The 16857-nt window shown below is 32.7% G+C and overlaps 1 protein-coding gene across 1 annotated transcript in view; it reads left to right on the top strand.

Annotated features, from left to right (window-relative positions):
- Positions 1-16857, top strand: part of LOC134699513 (uncharacterized) — an 84814-nt gene that overhangs the window by 44153 nt on the left and 23804 nt on the right. Inside the window, exons 6-7 of the mRNA XM_063561112.1 lie at positions 3247-3504; positions 5262-5735. Of these exons, the coding sequence (XP_063417182.1) occupies positions 3247-3504; positions 5262-5735 (732 nt within the window). The remainder of the gene's footprint in view (positions 1-3246; positions 3505-5261; positions 5736-16857) is intronic.

Raw genomic sequence — 16857 nt, 5'->3', positions numbered from 1 at the left:
CTTCTAAGGCACTGGCTTTAAAAATTCAGGTTCATACATACATATTTATTATGTACAAGTTCACATATATGCACTCTCATTACATTACATTGTTAATGTAAAGACACGTTCATTCTCTATCACTAACTATCTTCAATTCTGTCGAATCTCAACATTCACTGAGGTTTTTTATTGCCAAGGCCCTGGCTACTTTCATGACTTTCTCACACATTAAATCGTCATTTATCTCCAGATCACACAAGTATAAGGACAGAATATAAACAAACAGAGACATGAATTATACGGCTTCTAATTAGAAGCGATTACAGTTAAAACACAGCTGCATCATACAATAAATTTAACGGCCAATCAGACAGTCTCCTAAAGTTCATGAAAACAATAAATCTACAAATACTTAACACGCATAGAAAATTAATGTGGGCAATCAAATACTGATCTTAGATAAGAAATAAATTTGCAAGTTTCACCCTATGACAATAGTGTTGAAATTGGCGTTAAACACCAATCAACCAATGAATTAATCACCGAATATTTAAGATTGATACTATCACTAGTTATAAAGTAAAATCTCTTTAACACATGTCGATGATGCTTCGTTAGTGTATTTTTGGCGTAATACCACCAATTCATAGTACATCACATCCGGTTGCATACGATTTTACAGTTGTAGATAATTTATACTACATGTCAATGCATAAAAAGATTTCTGGGTCATACACATATATCTTGGGTGTTTCAAAGCACCATTGTTTTTATTTGGTGTTTCTATAAATATTTTAGAAACTTGAAGTAACACAATTGGTTACTAAAGCTTGTACATGTTGTACACGGGTAAAAAAGAGGTGAACATTTTATTGGTTAATTTCCAGTGATGGTTATTGTCTTATATGCAATGATATGTTATTTGAAATTTCGTCTATAGTACTGGAGAGGATGAAACTTTACACATGCCAAATATTTCTGTTTCATGTTTATTTGAAACAAAGATAAATTTTGCACATTTGTTTTTTAAAAGTGCAAATTTAACAAAGACTAATTGGGTAAAATAAAAAGTGGTATTTCACCTTATTAAACATGCTTAAGATTATAAATTGTGAAGAAAATTTGGGAATGCAGTTTTTATACGACCACAAACATTGAAATTTTGTTAATCGTATATTGGTATCACGTTGGTGTCGTCGTTGTCGTCTTGGTCGTCCGAATACTTTTAGTTTTCGCACTCTAACTTTAGTAAAAGTGAAAAGAAATCTATGAAATTTAAACACATGGTTTATGACCACAAAAGGAAGGTTGGGATTGACTTTGGGAGTTTTGGTCCCAACATTTTAGGAATTAGGGGCCAAAAAGGCCCAAATAAGCATTTTCCTGGTTTTTGCACTATAACTTTAGTTAAAGTAATTAGAAATCTATGAAATTTTGACACAAGGTTAATGACCACAAAAGGAAGGTTGGTATTGAATTTGGAAGTTGAGGTCCAAACAGTTTAGGAATAAGGGACCAAAAAGGGGCCCAAATAAGCATTTTTCTTGGTTTTCGCACCATAACTTTGATAAAAGTATATAGAAATCTATGAAATTTTAACACATGTTTATGACCATAAAAGGAAGGTTGGGATTGATTTTGGGAGTTTAGGAATAAGGGGCCCAAAGGTTCCAAAATTAAACTTTGTTTGATTTTATCAAAAATTGAATAATTGGGGTTCTTTAATATGCCGAATCTAACTGCATGTGTATGTAGATTCTTAATTTTTGGTCCCGTTTTCAAATTGGTCTACATTAAGGTCCAAAGGGTCCAACATTAAACTTAGTTTGATTTTAACAAAAATTTAATCCTTGGGGTTCTTTGATATGCTGAATCTTAAAATGTACTTAGATTTTTGATTATTGGCCCAGTTTTGAAGTTGGTCTAAATCGGGGTCCAACATTAAACTTTGTTTGATTTCATCAAAAATTGAATAATTGGGGTTCTTTGATATGCCAAATCTAACTGTGTATGTAGATTCTTAATTTTTGGTCCCGTTTTCAAATTGGTCTTTTAAAGTCCAAAGGGTCCAAAATTAAACTTAGTTTGATTTTAACAAAAATTGAATTCTTGGGCTTCTTTGATATGTTAAATCTAAACATGTACTTAGATTTTTGATAATTGGCCCAGTTTTCAAGTTGTTCCAAATCAGAATCCAAAATTATTATATTAAGTATTGTGCAATAGCAAGAAATTTTCAATTGCACAGTACTCAGCAATAGCAAAAAATCTTCAATTGCACAGTATTGTGCAATAGCAAGAAATTCTCAATTGCACAGTATTGCGCAATAGTAAGAAATCTTCAATTGCACAGTATTGTGCAATAGCAAGTATTTTCAATTGCACAGTATTGCGCAATAGCAAGAAATATCTAATTGCACAATATTGTGCAATAGCAAGAAATTTCAATTGGAGTTATCTTTCTTTGTCAAGAATAGTAGTTGAATCAACTTAAATCATTGTATTATACAATATACAATGTATATTCACTTTTACTACCAACTGATAAAATAAAACAATCTTTTTCATTCAGTGATAACAAGCACTTTTTTTACATTTTAATATTTTATGACTTATTTATTGTTGCAAACTCCATTAGAAATTTGAATTGAGATTGGTTTTGGAATAAAGAAGAGGGGAATGTCAAAAAAAATGGGGGGGGGGTCAATTTTTCTTATTTCAAATTTCATAAATAAAAAGAAAATTTCTTCAAACATTTTTTTGAGAGGATTAATATTCAACAGCATAGTTAGTGAATTGCTCAAAGGCAAAACAAAAATTTTAAGTTCATTAGACCATATTCATTCTGTGTCAGAAACCTATGCTGTGTCAACTTTTAATCACAATCCAAATTTAGAGCTGCCAACTTGAATATTGTGTCCTTTTTGCCCCAACCGTTCAGGGTTCAACCTCTGCAGTCTTATAAAGCTGCGCCCTGCGTAGCATCTGCTTTATATATTGTTATGAATTGCTTGAATTTTTCAATGTGAAATAAAAAACAGTTTTAAAATTTTGGCATTTAAGAGGCACATACAGATACAAAAAATGATCACCTGTTTTAAACATCACTTAACTATTGATTTAACCATCTTAATTGGAAAACATCTAAAGATTTTATATTTGCAAACAATGTCAGATATGCTTACTGTAACACTTATATCATAATACAATTTGGAAAGATAATGTTCTTTTTCACCAAAAAACTTCATATCTTTGACTTTGTAGATGAAGTTCCAACTGAAATAAAATCAATGACAGACAAAAGATCTGTTGAATTGTACCTTAAATTACTTGAGTCAGGATCTGAGAAAAAGAGAGACATACGTTTAGTAATTGTTGGGAAAAAGGGTGCTGGAAAGACTTCATTGATTAAAAGATTGTTTGGTGAAGATAATACAGATGTAACTAGTACAAATGGAATAGAAATCCGCTCAATAAAATGCAAGGCAATGTCTGATGATGGCGTGTGGAATGAATTAGATGGTATGATGTTTATGCTTAACATATTTTTTTTCCTGTTTATAGGAAAATGTTTATAACAATTTTATTTTTTTTAGTTTAAATCACTTATTTTTCAGCAATATTATTTGGAAGTCTCACAAGTAAAGATCCAATTAAAGGCTATATTTCAATCAATATGATGAATCCAGGTCAAGAATTTTTTAAATAGTTAATTAGATGAAGAGACATTTATGGTAGGAATGCATATCTCGTACAGTAAAATTCTACCATTAATGTTATTAGCTTTTACACAGTATTAGAAATTGTGAACACAAAAAACATATGCCTTTGTTGTAACTTTGTTGTCCAGACAATAGGTCCACCTCATTTGGATCCATATGCATGAAACGCATAATTTGACATCGAACAGAGTTTGATTGTTCATGTGATCAGCATGTTTAGTTATTGGAAAGAATGTCATTCTTATACAAGTTGAAATTAAAAGATGATGTACATACATTTTTTTTATCTAGGATATGACGCACAGAAATAAGGAATATTGTTATAACACTATTTGTTTCGTCCCGGAGGGTATCACCAGCCCAGAAGTCAACACTTCTGTGTTGACATGAATATCAATAATGTGGTCATTTTTATAAATTTCCTGTTTACAAAACTTTTGATTTTCAAAAAACTAAGGATTTTCTTATCCCAGGTATAGATTATCTTAGCCGTATTTGGCACAACTTTTTGGAATTTTGGAACTCAATGCTCTTCAACTTTGTACTTGTTTGGCTTTATAAATATTTTGATTTGAGCGTCACTGATGAGTCTTATGCAGACAAAACGTGCGTCTGGCGTACTAAATTATAATCCTGGTACCTTTGATAACTATTGTATGTATTATTATACAATTATTTTGAACCAGACTCCGGTGCAGCCACTTTTAGCTGCCAATCAAGATAGCAGCCACTTTTTTCCTGCAGCAATGTTCATGATATGTACGTCTAAAAAATAAAAACGTGAAAAATCGTAATATATATATAAAAAATTAAAACCAATTTGGACTTAATAAATAAATGCAATATACGATGGAAAATTTACATATATACTTTCCCTACACTCAGCATCCTCAAATATCCAGTATTTCAGTTGAAACCATTTTTAATATCTACATGTATCTCTGTATATATGAATTTGAATAAAAAAAAATTCATATATCTTATTGTCAACATTTTGCTTAATAAAGTTTCAAACTACTATTGATGATAATATTTAATTGATATTCCCCAACATTGATATTCCCCAACATTGATAAGAAGCCTCCATTAAGAATGATAATATTGCATTAAAAATTTAAACTTGAATCATAATGAGACGGTGTGGTTTTTATATAATTTTGAAGGCAAACAGTGAGTTGTAATTGTTTACAAGATCGTCCTTTGGTGTATAGCCTGGCAATCATATCACTTTTTTAAATCAATGTCTTCACATGTGAGAGCAGGATAAGCTACGAAATCCACGTCAACTGTATTAATTCGGAACTCCCAGAATCTATATATGAAATTTATGCATCAAGTTTTGTGGGTTTTCATTGAACCCCAAAAACTGCTATTTCAATATTCCAACCAACCAAAGAAAATCCATTTTTCAATTTTGATAACTCTCCATGTGTATATTTTTAGAATTAATGATTTGAAAAAAAATTGATGTTGTATTTCTATTGCTGATTTTATAATATGATCTTACTCAACATTTATCTACATTTCTTCCATATGATTGTAATTTTCTAATGATAGGAACCAATGAAGAAGCTGAAATTCACGCAAGACTATTGAAACAATACAAAGGAACAATTGAAGAGTCAGTAGAAGACGAAACACATGAAGCTGTGACGGACAACACCCCCATAACAATTCTGTACAAACGTAGTGAGGAATCAAAGGTATCAGAGACAGTATCGGGGCAGTCTGAAATACCTCCAGTATACAGTGAATCTACAGTTAAACCTCAAGTATCCACTGAATCTACAATTAAACCTCCAGTAACCAATCAGCAGCCAAATAAATCAATGGAAGAAGCTAAAAAGGATATTGAAACCATGCTTAAATCTAATGTTGATTTACATGACAAAGAAGAGTATGCCACATTGTTGTTATGGGATTTTGCAGGAGATGAAGAATTTTACCACACACATCAAACATTTTTGTCACCAGATGCAATTTATCTTGTTGTTACAAAACTCAATGAGGCTGACAGCAAAAAAGCAAAAGGTAAGAATAAAAATATTTAACATTTCATTTTATTTTTACTAAGCTTAAGATGCAAGTTGTTGTCAAGAACTATATATACCCATTATTCCTTCAAGTACCATGACTACAGAGTAACATGAGTACAGAGTACCATGAGTACAGAGAATCATGAGTACAGAGAACCATGAGTACAGAGTTCCATGAGTACAGAGAATCATGAGTACAGAGAACCATGAGTACAGAGTACCATGAGTACAGAGAACCATGAGTACAGAGTACCATGAGTACAGAGTACCATGAATACAGAGTATGAGTACCATGAGTACAGAGTACCATGAGTACATAGAACCATGAGTACAGAGAAAAATATGTGAAGCAATTAGTCAATTAATAAATTAATTGTACCATTGCAATTCCAGATACGCATTTCTTCAACAACGAATGTCTCTTCAGTGATAGTTGATGCCAAAATTTTGAAAATCCAAAACCTAATACAAACGGATTTTGTTTTTTTTCTGAAATTGTTTATCATATAACTGTTACTTTAATTATTCATCCATTAGGTTTTTTTATTTATTTTGTAGTTGCATTGTATCATAGATCAAATTTATTTGTCCAGTGTAGGTTCACTTGTGTTAACATGTCTTTTGATTAAGTTAAGTCATTTCTATTGATATTTCATAGTGTGTTTTTCTATGTTGTGATGTTACTCTACTGTTTCAGAACAGATCAGAGTGAAGTTTTGGTACAATTAAAACGTGTAAAACCGCTGCGCTTGTTTGCACCGGTCCTAATTCAGGTATCTGATGTTCAGTAGTTGTCGTTTGTTGATGTGGTTCATAAGTATTTCTTGTTTCTCGTTTTTTACATAGATTAGAACGTTGGTTTTACACTTGTAATATTTGGGGCCCTTTATAGCTTGATGTGCGGTGTGAGCCAAGGCTCCGTGTTGAAGACCGTACTTTGACCTATAATGGTTTCCTTTTATAAAATGTGACTTGGATGGAAAGTTGTCTCATTGGCAGTCATACCATTTTTTAGCTCACCTGGCCCAAAGGGCCAAGTGAGCTTATGCCATCACTTGGCGTCCGTCGTCGTCCGTCGTCTGTCGTCGTAAACTATTTCAAGAATCTTCTCCTCTGAAACTAGTGGGCCAAATACTTCCAAACTTTAACTGAATGTTTCTTAGGGTATCTAGTTTATAAATTGTATCCGAAGTTTTGATCTATCTACAAACATGGCCGCCATTGCTAAAAATAGAACATAGGGGTCAAATGCAGTTTTGGGCTTATAACTCAAAAACCAAAGCATTTAGAGCAAATCTGACAAGGTGTAATATTGTTAATCAGGTCAAGATCTATCTGCCCTGAAATTTTCAGATGAATCAGACAACCCGTTGTTGGGTTGCTGCCCCTGAATTGGTAATTTTAAGGAAATTTTGCTGTTTTTGGTCATTATCTTGAATATTATTATAGATAGAGATAAACTGTAAACAGCAATAATGTTCAGCAAAGTAAGATTTACAAATAAGTTAACGTGACCGAAATGGTCAGTTGACCCCTTTAGGAGTTATTGCCCTTTATAGTCAATTTTTAACCATTTTTCGTAAATCTTAGTAATCTTTTACAAAAATCTTCTCCTCTGAAACTACTGGGCCAAATACTTCCAAACTTTAACTGAATGTTCCTTAGGGTATCTAGTTTATAAATTGTATCCGAAGTTTTGATCTATCAACAAACATGGCTGCCATTGCTAAAAATAGAACATAGGGGTCAAATGCAGTTTTTGGCTTATAACTCAAAAACCAAAGCATTTAGAGCAAATCTGACAAGTGGTAATATTGTTTATCAGGTCAAGATCTATCTGCCTTAAAATTTTCAGATGAATCAGACATTCTGTTGTTGGGTTGCTGCCCCTGTATTGGTAATTTTAAGGAAATTTTGCTGTTTTTGGTTATTATCTTGAATATTATTATAGATAGAGATAAACTGTAAACAGCAATAATGTTCAGCAAAGTAAGATTTACAAATAAGTTAACGTGACCGAAATGGTCAGTTGACCCCTTTAGGAGTTATTGCCCTTTATAGTCAATTTTTAACCATTTTTCGTAAATCTTAGTAATCTTTTACAAAAATCTTCTCCTCTGAAACTACTGGGCCAAATACTTCCAAACTTTAACTGAATGTTCCTTAGGGTATCTAGTTTATAAATTGTATCCGAAGTTTTGATCTATCAACAAACATGGCTGCCATTGCTAAAAATAGAACATAGGGGTCAAATGCAGTTTTTGGCTTATAACTCAAAAACCAAAGCATTTAGAGCAAATCTGACATGGGGAAATATTGTTTATCAGGTCAAGATCTATCTGCCTTAAAATTTTCAGATGAATCAGAAATTCTGTTGTTGGGTTGCTGCCACTGAATTGATAATTTTAAGGAAATTTTGCTGTTTTTGGTTATTATCTTGAATATTATTATAGATAGAGATGAACTGTAAACAGCAATAATGTTCAGCAAAGTAAGATTTACAAATAAGTCAAATTGACCAAAATTGTCAATTGACCCCTTAAGGAGTAATTGCCCTTTAAAGACTTTTTTTCACAATTTGTTCATCATGTTGACTTACTTTAAAAAATCTTCTCCTTTGAAACTCCAGCTAAACTTAGGCTAAATGAGTTTCAGAGTATCTAGTATAAATTTTATTTCCTTGTATGTAAAGAAACATAGCTCCTATTGCTAAAATAGAACATAGGAGAAAATTTTTGCTTTTGAAGAAAATAGGAGGATCCAAAGAACATTTAAATAAATTGAAAAGCCAAAATAATCATTGATGAGAGATTTAACCAAAAGAATTTAGGTGAGCGATTCAGGATCTTGAGAGCCTCTTGTTATATTTAAGAACTAATTTAAGCTTTTGTTTTTATTATGTCAATATATAATTGTAATATAATTTAATTAATGGAACACTACTAGTATTGTTTTACTGTGAATTCTTCTCGTTGTTGTTATTCTCGTTCTTATTCTTCTCACAAACAAGCTTGTCTGTAGTCTGGGAATTTCTGTTATCTTTGCTAACAATTTTTTTTCCCGTATACCGTGTTAGGATCAATGTAAGAGGTTGAAAATTTCATATCTGAATATTTTTCTTTATCTGGAAAGTTACTTTTGACGATGAATCTTGATTGTTTCTGTGGGGATTCTTTCTCTTGCATATGAATCACTCGCGGGATAAAAATTGAAAAATTTTCGAAACTAATTTGACTTTTAGGTCGATGCCACTGCTGGTGGACGTTTCGTCCCTGAGGGTATCACCAGCCCAGTAGTCAACACTCCGGTGTTGACATGACTATCAATAATGTGGTAATTTTTCTAAATTTCCTGTTTACAAAACTTTGAAATTTTTAGAAACACTAAGAATTTTCTTATCCCAGGCATAGATTACCTTAGCCGTATTTGGCACAACTTTTTGGAATTTTGGATCCTCAATGCTCTTCAATTTTTTACTTGTTTTGCTTTATAAATATTTTGATTTGAGCGTCACTGATGAGTCTTATGTAGACGAAACGCGCGTCTGGCGTACTAAATTATAATCCTGGTACCTTTGATAACTTTTACACCACTGGGTCGATGCCACTGCTGGTGGACGTTTCGTCCCCGAGGGTATCACCAGCCCAGTAGTCAACACTCCGGTGTTGACATGACTATCAATAATGTGGTAATTTTTCTAAATTTCCTGTTTACAAAACTTTGAATTTTTCGAAACACTAAGGATTTTCTTATCCCAGGCATAGATTACCTTAGCCGTATTTGGCACAACTTTTTGGAATTTTGGATCCTCAATGCTCTTCAACTTTTTACTTGTTTGGCTTTATAAATATTTTGATGTGAGCGCCACTGATGAGTCTTGTGTAGACGAAACGCGCGTCTGGCGTACTAAATTATAATCCTGGTACCTTTGATAACTTATGTATAGCATAGTCCGAATTATATACTTAAAAGGATTTAAATTCACAGACAAGTTATTTTGCACTAAAAATTGCTGTGCCATGCCTTTTTAAAATAAGATTGAAAATCGTAAATGTTTAAGAAAAACTCTATTTCGAAGAACACCGTTTACCATTATTAATAAAAAAAAAATGCAATGAACAGTATACTTCTGACAGATATTTGGTTCACCTTGAAAAAATACTGGGTCATAACATACCTTAATTGCAGTCCGGAGTAATCTGAAGATTGCAAAAAAATTTTTTTTTTAAAATGTCGTATATTGCTATCATGTCGTCGGCGTCGCCAAAAACAGATGGTTTCCTGATAATAACTTTTGTATAAGTAAATAGTTTCCAATCCTTAAGTGTATAAGTCTCTCTGAAATTATACCACAAGTTTCCATACCACGAAGGGATGGTTATGATTTGCTTGGAAAGGTGGGTGGAGGGGAGGTGTTTTGGCTCAAAACGTTTAGGAATTAGAGGCAAAAAAGAGGGGGAAACAAGGGTTTCTTGGTTAATGGCCAATTAAGACAATTTGAAACCAGTGTAAGGAAGGTAATCCAAATATATATTGGGCACTATAAATTATGACTGTATTCAGTAATTTCCGCTATAACAACCCAAAGTTCAACGAATCATCTCATACATCAATCCCATCATACATCAAACATCATCATCACCATCACCATCACCGATAATCACCTTCATCAACAAAAACCGTATATGTTGTGAGCACTTCATATAATGTCGTCAGCACTTCATATAATGTTGTGACCACTGCATATAATGTCTGGACCACTGCGTATAATGTTGTGAGCACTTCATATAATGTTGTGAGCACTTCATATAATGTTATGAGCACTTCATATAATGTTGTGAGCACTGCATATAATGTTGTGAGCACTGCATATAATGCTGATCATTAACATAAGGCTATGGAACGCCGACACTGTCTTATAATGACATTTCTCATTATATGATGTTCATTTGCCATTATATGATATCATTTTACCCTTATATGGTGTGCACTTATCCTTATAGGATGTACACTTGTCATTATGTGATATGAACTTGTCCTTATATGATGTACACTTGTTATTATATATGATGTGAAGTTGTCCTTATATGCTGTCCAAACACATTTATATGAGGTGCAAACATCTTTATATCATGTCCATAATTCATTATTTGATGTGCTTTCTCCATTATGGTATGTGATTGAGTCCTTATATTATGTGATGTTTTCCTTATACGATGTAGAAACTGCATTATAGAATGTGCAATCACCTTTATACGGATATGCAATCACCTTTATATGATGACAATTTGACATTATCTGATGTGCAAATTATATTATATGATGTGCAAATTATCTTATATGATGTTCAAATAGTCTTATATGATGTGCAAATTATCTTATATCATGTACAGATGTCTTTATATAACGTGCAAACTTCTTTATATGATGAGAACTTATCCTTATGTTATGTGCTAACATCGTTATATAATGTGGTAAGATAATTATATTATGACAAAGTAACATCATAGGGTGTGGTTCGGTTTACATCTTAATATATATGGTGTCAGAACATCATTATGATGATGTGCATTCATCGTCCTGATGGTCAATGAACATGATTACGATTAAAGCGATTACTCACTACGTCAGAACTTATTCCAATCTGCTTCTGCGGAGTAATTATAAATCAAGCTCAAATTTTTTAAGCTGTGGTTTGTAAAATAGTTCAGATTTAAACAGAAATAAACCTTGGCATGTTTAAGTACCTCAATTTAAGATGTAAAAAAGTCACATCTGATATTGTTGGAAAAATTTCAAAATATATGAATTGCAACGTTTTGTTTTAATCGACTGGTCTAAAATAATAATGAAAATACAGTTAAAATTATCAAATTTAAGAAATAATTCTTTTATTTCATGCTCTATGCTCATTTTAACAAGGGAGGGCATTATATTTGTCAATGTATGTACGTACCATAAAACAAATCTATAAGAAGTTAATACACGAATTTCTAGTATGTACATTAATGTAAATTTTGCATTGCTGATTATTTTAGCTGTTTGAGTTTCTCTTTATATATATATTCTCAAGATAGACACAAAAGAATGGGGGAAAAATGATACTCTGATAGGGTAATTGCTCATATAAGGGACTAGTCATTTGTAACCCCAAAAGGGGGAATAGGAAGAAATAAAATAGGCCATTAATTTCATCATTTTTTTAATGGAAAGGTGCATTCAATTTTATATAGTTATAGATTTGCGGTATAATGTTATGGCGCTGACTTCAACAATCCGTAGGCATCAATTTTTACACCTCGTTCCGCTGGACTCAATTGTTAAAACCTGAATCTTTAGTTTCAACAATTTCACTAGCAGAAAATTTTTCATGTGAAGCTAATATAGACTGAAGGTGTAGCAATGTGTAGTACTGTAAATATTAATGAGACCATAATCGGCAAACCAAAATTAATTTCGTGAAGTCGCAAACATCTTCCACACTTCAAGTTCAAGTACTGACGCAATATTTTAAATTGATAATGAATGCATTTAGGAACTTAATACGATTTTTTTGGTTATTACAAACAAAAGTAGTGAAAATGTGTGAAGTTGCGTTTGTGTGTTTTTAGCTCACCTGGTCGAAGGGCCAAGTGAGCTTTTTCCATCACTTGTCGTCCGTAAACTACTTGGCCAAATTAAACCAAACTTGGCCATAATCATCATTGGGGTATCTAGCTAAAAAAATGTGTCGTGTGACCCGACCAAGCAACCAAGATGGCCGCCATGGCTTAAAATAGAACATAGGGGTAAAATGCAGTTTTTGGCTTATAACTCAAAAACCAAAGCCTTTACAGCAAATCTGAGAGGAATTAAAATTGTTTATCAGGTCAAGATCTTTCTGCCCTCAAATTTTCAGATGAATCCGACAACGCTTTGTTGGGTTGCTGCCCCTGAATTGGTAATTTTAGGGATTTTTTGCTGTTTTTGGTTATTAACTTGAATATTATTATAGATAGAGAAAAACTGTAAACAGCAATAATGTACAGCAAAGTTAGATTTACAAATAAGTCAACATGACCAACATGGTCAGTTGACCCTTTAGGAGTTATTGACCTTTATAGTCAATTTTTTACCATTTTTCGTAAATCTTAGAAATCTTTTACAAAAATCTTCTCCTCTGAAACTACTGGGCCAGATTAATCCAAACTTGGCCACAATCATCTTTAGGGTATGTAGTTTAAAAAATGTGTGGCGTGAACCAACCAAGATGGCCGCCATGGCTAAAAATAGAACATAGGGGTAAAATGCAGTTTTTGGCTGATAACTATATATACTTTAATGCTGCCCCTGAATTGGTAATTTTAGGGAAATTTTGCTGTTTTTGGTTATTATCTGGAATATTATTATAGATAGAGATAAACTGTAAACAGCAATAATTTTCAGCAAAACAAGATCTACAAATAAGTTTTCATGACCAAAATAGTCAATTGACCCCTTAAGGAGTTATTGACCTTTATAGTTTTTTGCCGAGCCTGCAACTTTTGTTGCAGAAAGCTCGACAAAGGGATAGTGATCTGGCGGCGGAGGCGTTAGCTAACTTCTTAAAAGGTTTATATTTTAGAAGGTGAAAGACCTGGATGCTTCATACTTTGTATATAGATGCCTCATGTTAAGAAGTTTCCGTCAGTCACATGTCCAATGTCCTTGACCTCATTGCCATGGTTGAAGGTTCAGTGACCACTTGAAAAAAAAGTTCAAAATTTTTGTAATGTTGAATTCTTTCTTATTATAAGTAATAGGATAACTATATTTGGTATGTGCGTTCCTTGCAAGGTCCTCATGCCCGTCAGACAGTTTTCACTTGACCTCGACCTCATTTCATGGATCAGTGAACAAGGTTAAGTTTTGGTGGTCAAGTCTATATCTCAGATACTATAAGTAAAAGGGCTAGTATATTTGGTGTATGGAAGGACTGGAAGGTGTACATGTCCAACTGGCAGGTGTCATCTGACCTTGACCTCATTTTCATGGTTCAGTGGTTATAGTTAAGTTTTTGTGTTTTGGTCTGTTTTTCTCATACTTTATGCAATAGGTCTACTATATTTGTTGTATGGAATGGTTGTAAGGTGTACATGTCTAGCGGGCAGATGTCATCTGACCTTGACCTCATTTTCATGGTTCAGTGGTCAAAGTTAAGTTTTTAAGTTTTGGTCTTTTTATCTAATATTATATGCCAAAGGTCAACTATATTTGGTGTATGGAAATATATTATGGTCTATATGTCCGTCCCGCAGGTTTTATTTGACCCTGACCTCAATTGCAAGGTTCATTGCACAGTGTTAAGTTTTTGTGTTTTGGTCTATTTTTCTTAAACTATAAGTAATAGGTCAACTATATTTGTTTTATGGAAGCTTTGTTAGCTGAACATGTCTGCCTGGCATGGTTCATCTGACCTTGACCTACTTTTCATGGTTCATTGGTCTTTGTTTAGCTATCTTGGTTAATGTTAAGTTTATGTGACAGTTGTAATCAAGCTTTATACGTAGGACTATCAACATAAAATCAATGATTAGTAAAGAAGGCGAGACATTTCAGTGTGTGCACTCTTGTTTAGCATTTTTCATAAATTTTTGTAAATTTTTAGAAAATATTTTCCACTGTAATTACTGGGCCAAGTTCATTATAGATATATATAATTGTAGAAACAAGAATGTTCAGTAAAGTAAGATCTACAAACACATCACCATCACCAAAACACAATTATGTCATGAATTTGTCTGTGTCCATTGTTTAATATGCACATAGACCAAGGTAAGCGACACAGGCTCTTGAGAGCCTCTAGTTGTCAGGTGGTGGCTTTTTTTTTTTGGAAAGAGGGGGAGGGGGCGTTAAGATGTGTAGGTCTTTGGAAAAGGGGGTATTTATTGATTGCTTTTCCTTTTTCAAGGTGTAGACATGAAGAAAAAAACGAGAAAATCCACTGTCTCCTCAGATGTCCCCACCCCAATGAAAGAAAATTACCATAATTATTGCTTATTTATTTATTTTAACAATCCGATGTATTGCTACCAAAGAGATTTCTACTCACATACGCAGCTTTCGTTTTTGACTGGTAACCGATTTATTAATACGGACATTATAGAGTGTGTTAAATATTAATCAATCAACAAATCTATCGAATCAAACATCCATATCGGTATAATTATGGCCTCTAAATCTATATTTTTATTCTCATAAAGTCAATGTATGACATCAGTAAAGAGATAACGATAACAACTTTACAATATATACAAAACAAGAGAGAGAGATTTCAAAAGCATTTAGTCAGGAGGACAAACGCACTTGTTTATATATTTTTTTTTTATAAATGAACATTTTTTTTATAAATGAACAAAGCTCTGGTTTTCGAGTACTCGACACAATATATTGAAAAATTTAAGATATATTTCTAATTCTCTTTCCAGATCTTCTGGTATAGTTCTATTAAGTTCTGTAATATTTCAACTCACTAAGATTTCTTTTAGTCAATCAAAAGTAAAATAAAATAGAAAAGGTGATAAGTTTTCTCCTTGTCGAACACCATTGTCAGAAGCAAGCAAAGTATTCCGAATTATAATTACTAGAAGATGCAAGTGTTGAAACAAAGATTGTGGACACAGTAATAAGGTGGACACAGTAAGGATTTGGACACGGTTAATGCATTTAATTATTTTTCTTTAAAGAGACCAAAACGAGGAACATAATGCAAAAGACGGGCATAACCCCATTCATCTCTGTTGGAAAATAAAAATACCAAATACCCTCAATTGAAAAAGTGTGGCAAAGTGTGATTTTCAGTGTTTTTTTTCCACTGTTAACTAAATAACCATATTAACTACGTAAAATCTTTTGACATTATCGATGTATCTCAGAAACTGTTGACGCCACTCCAAATCTGGTAACATACTCAAGTTGCAGAATTTATTAGCAATTAAAAAAATCTCCATTAAAAGAAGTTGAATATAAACAATCTGTATATACAAAAATGTGTACATTACCCAACCTGACCATTTCACATTTCGCGGGCAGTACGTGGACTAAGCACACGGTCTCCGAATTTGGATATTTTGGCTTATTCTGTGGAAAAAGATTGTTTCAAAGACAAATTAAGGAAGTACAAAACACTTCATGTATACGCCATATCACAAATATTTCCGACTTTGTATGGTTTTGGAGGAGTAACACTACATTATACATCTTACTTTGCTTTATAAATACTTTGATATGAGCGTCATTGATGAGTCTTATGTAGACAAAACGCGCGTCGGCGTACTAAATTACAATCCTGGTACCTTTGATAACTATTACCATTTATATCATTCAATAATATTTTATAAAACAAACCGTCTTGCCATATTATGCATGAGTAGATAATTCTATAGCTATTGTTGTGAAATATTTTTAAAAATGACTGTGAGTTCAATGATGTATTTTGCAATGAATAGAAAGAAGAAGATGTGGTATGAGAGCTAATGAGAAAACTCTCCATTCAAGTCATAATTTGTAAGAGTAAACAAGCATAGGTCCAAAGTACAAGTCGACTTTCAACACGTAGCCTTTGCTTAACCCAAATAGCAAGCTATAAAGAGCCTCAAAGTTTGTTTAATCATATTTTCGCCACAGCTGCAAATTTCTCCAATTAGCTCCTGTATTAATTGATCTTAATCTCCCTCCGAAATGTTTGAAATTGTTGATTTTGTTAAAATGCATTGTCTCATTTTCTTATTAATTGCACTCTCGCTAGCGATAGACACATATTTGAGCCGGGTTTATAGTTTACAGAAGCAGATCGGAATCAGTTATGATGTAGACAGTAGTCATTCTAATCATAATCATGTTCTTTGACCATAACGACGATGATAGCACATCATATAATGACGTTTCGACATCATATAATGAAGTAAACCAAACCACATAATATAAGATTACAAGCACATAATATAATGACACAACCACATCATATAAAGATATTTGCACATCATATAAAGGTAAATGCACATCATATAATGAAAATGGTCATAACAAGACATGTGCAGTGTTGGCGCTCCATATAAGGCAGTCATGGCGTCCCATATGTTAAAGTATTGCTATTTTAA

The sequence above is a fragment of the Mytilus trossulus genome, unplaced genomic scaffold (assembly GCF_036588685.1).
Source record: "Mytilus trossulus isolate FHL-02 unplaced genomic scaffold, PNRI_Mtr1.1.1.hap1 h1tg000070l__unscaffolded, whole genome shotgun sequence".
Classification (NCBI taxonomy): domain Eukaryota; kingdom Metazoa; phylum Mollusca; class Bivalvia; order Mytilida; family Mytilidae; genus Mytilus; species Mytilus trossulus.
The sequence above is the reverse complement of the archived record's forward strand: the minus strand, read 5'-3'. Positions and strand labels throughout refer to the sequence as shown.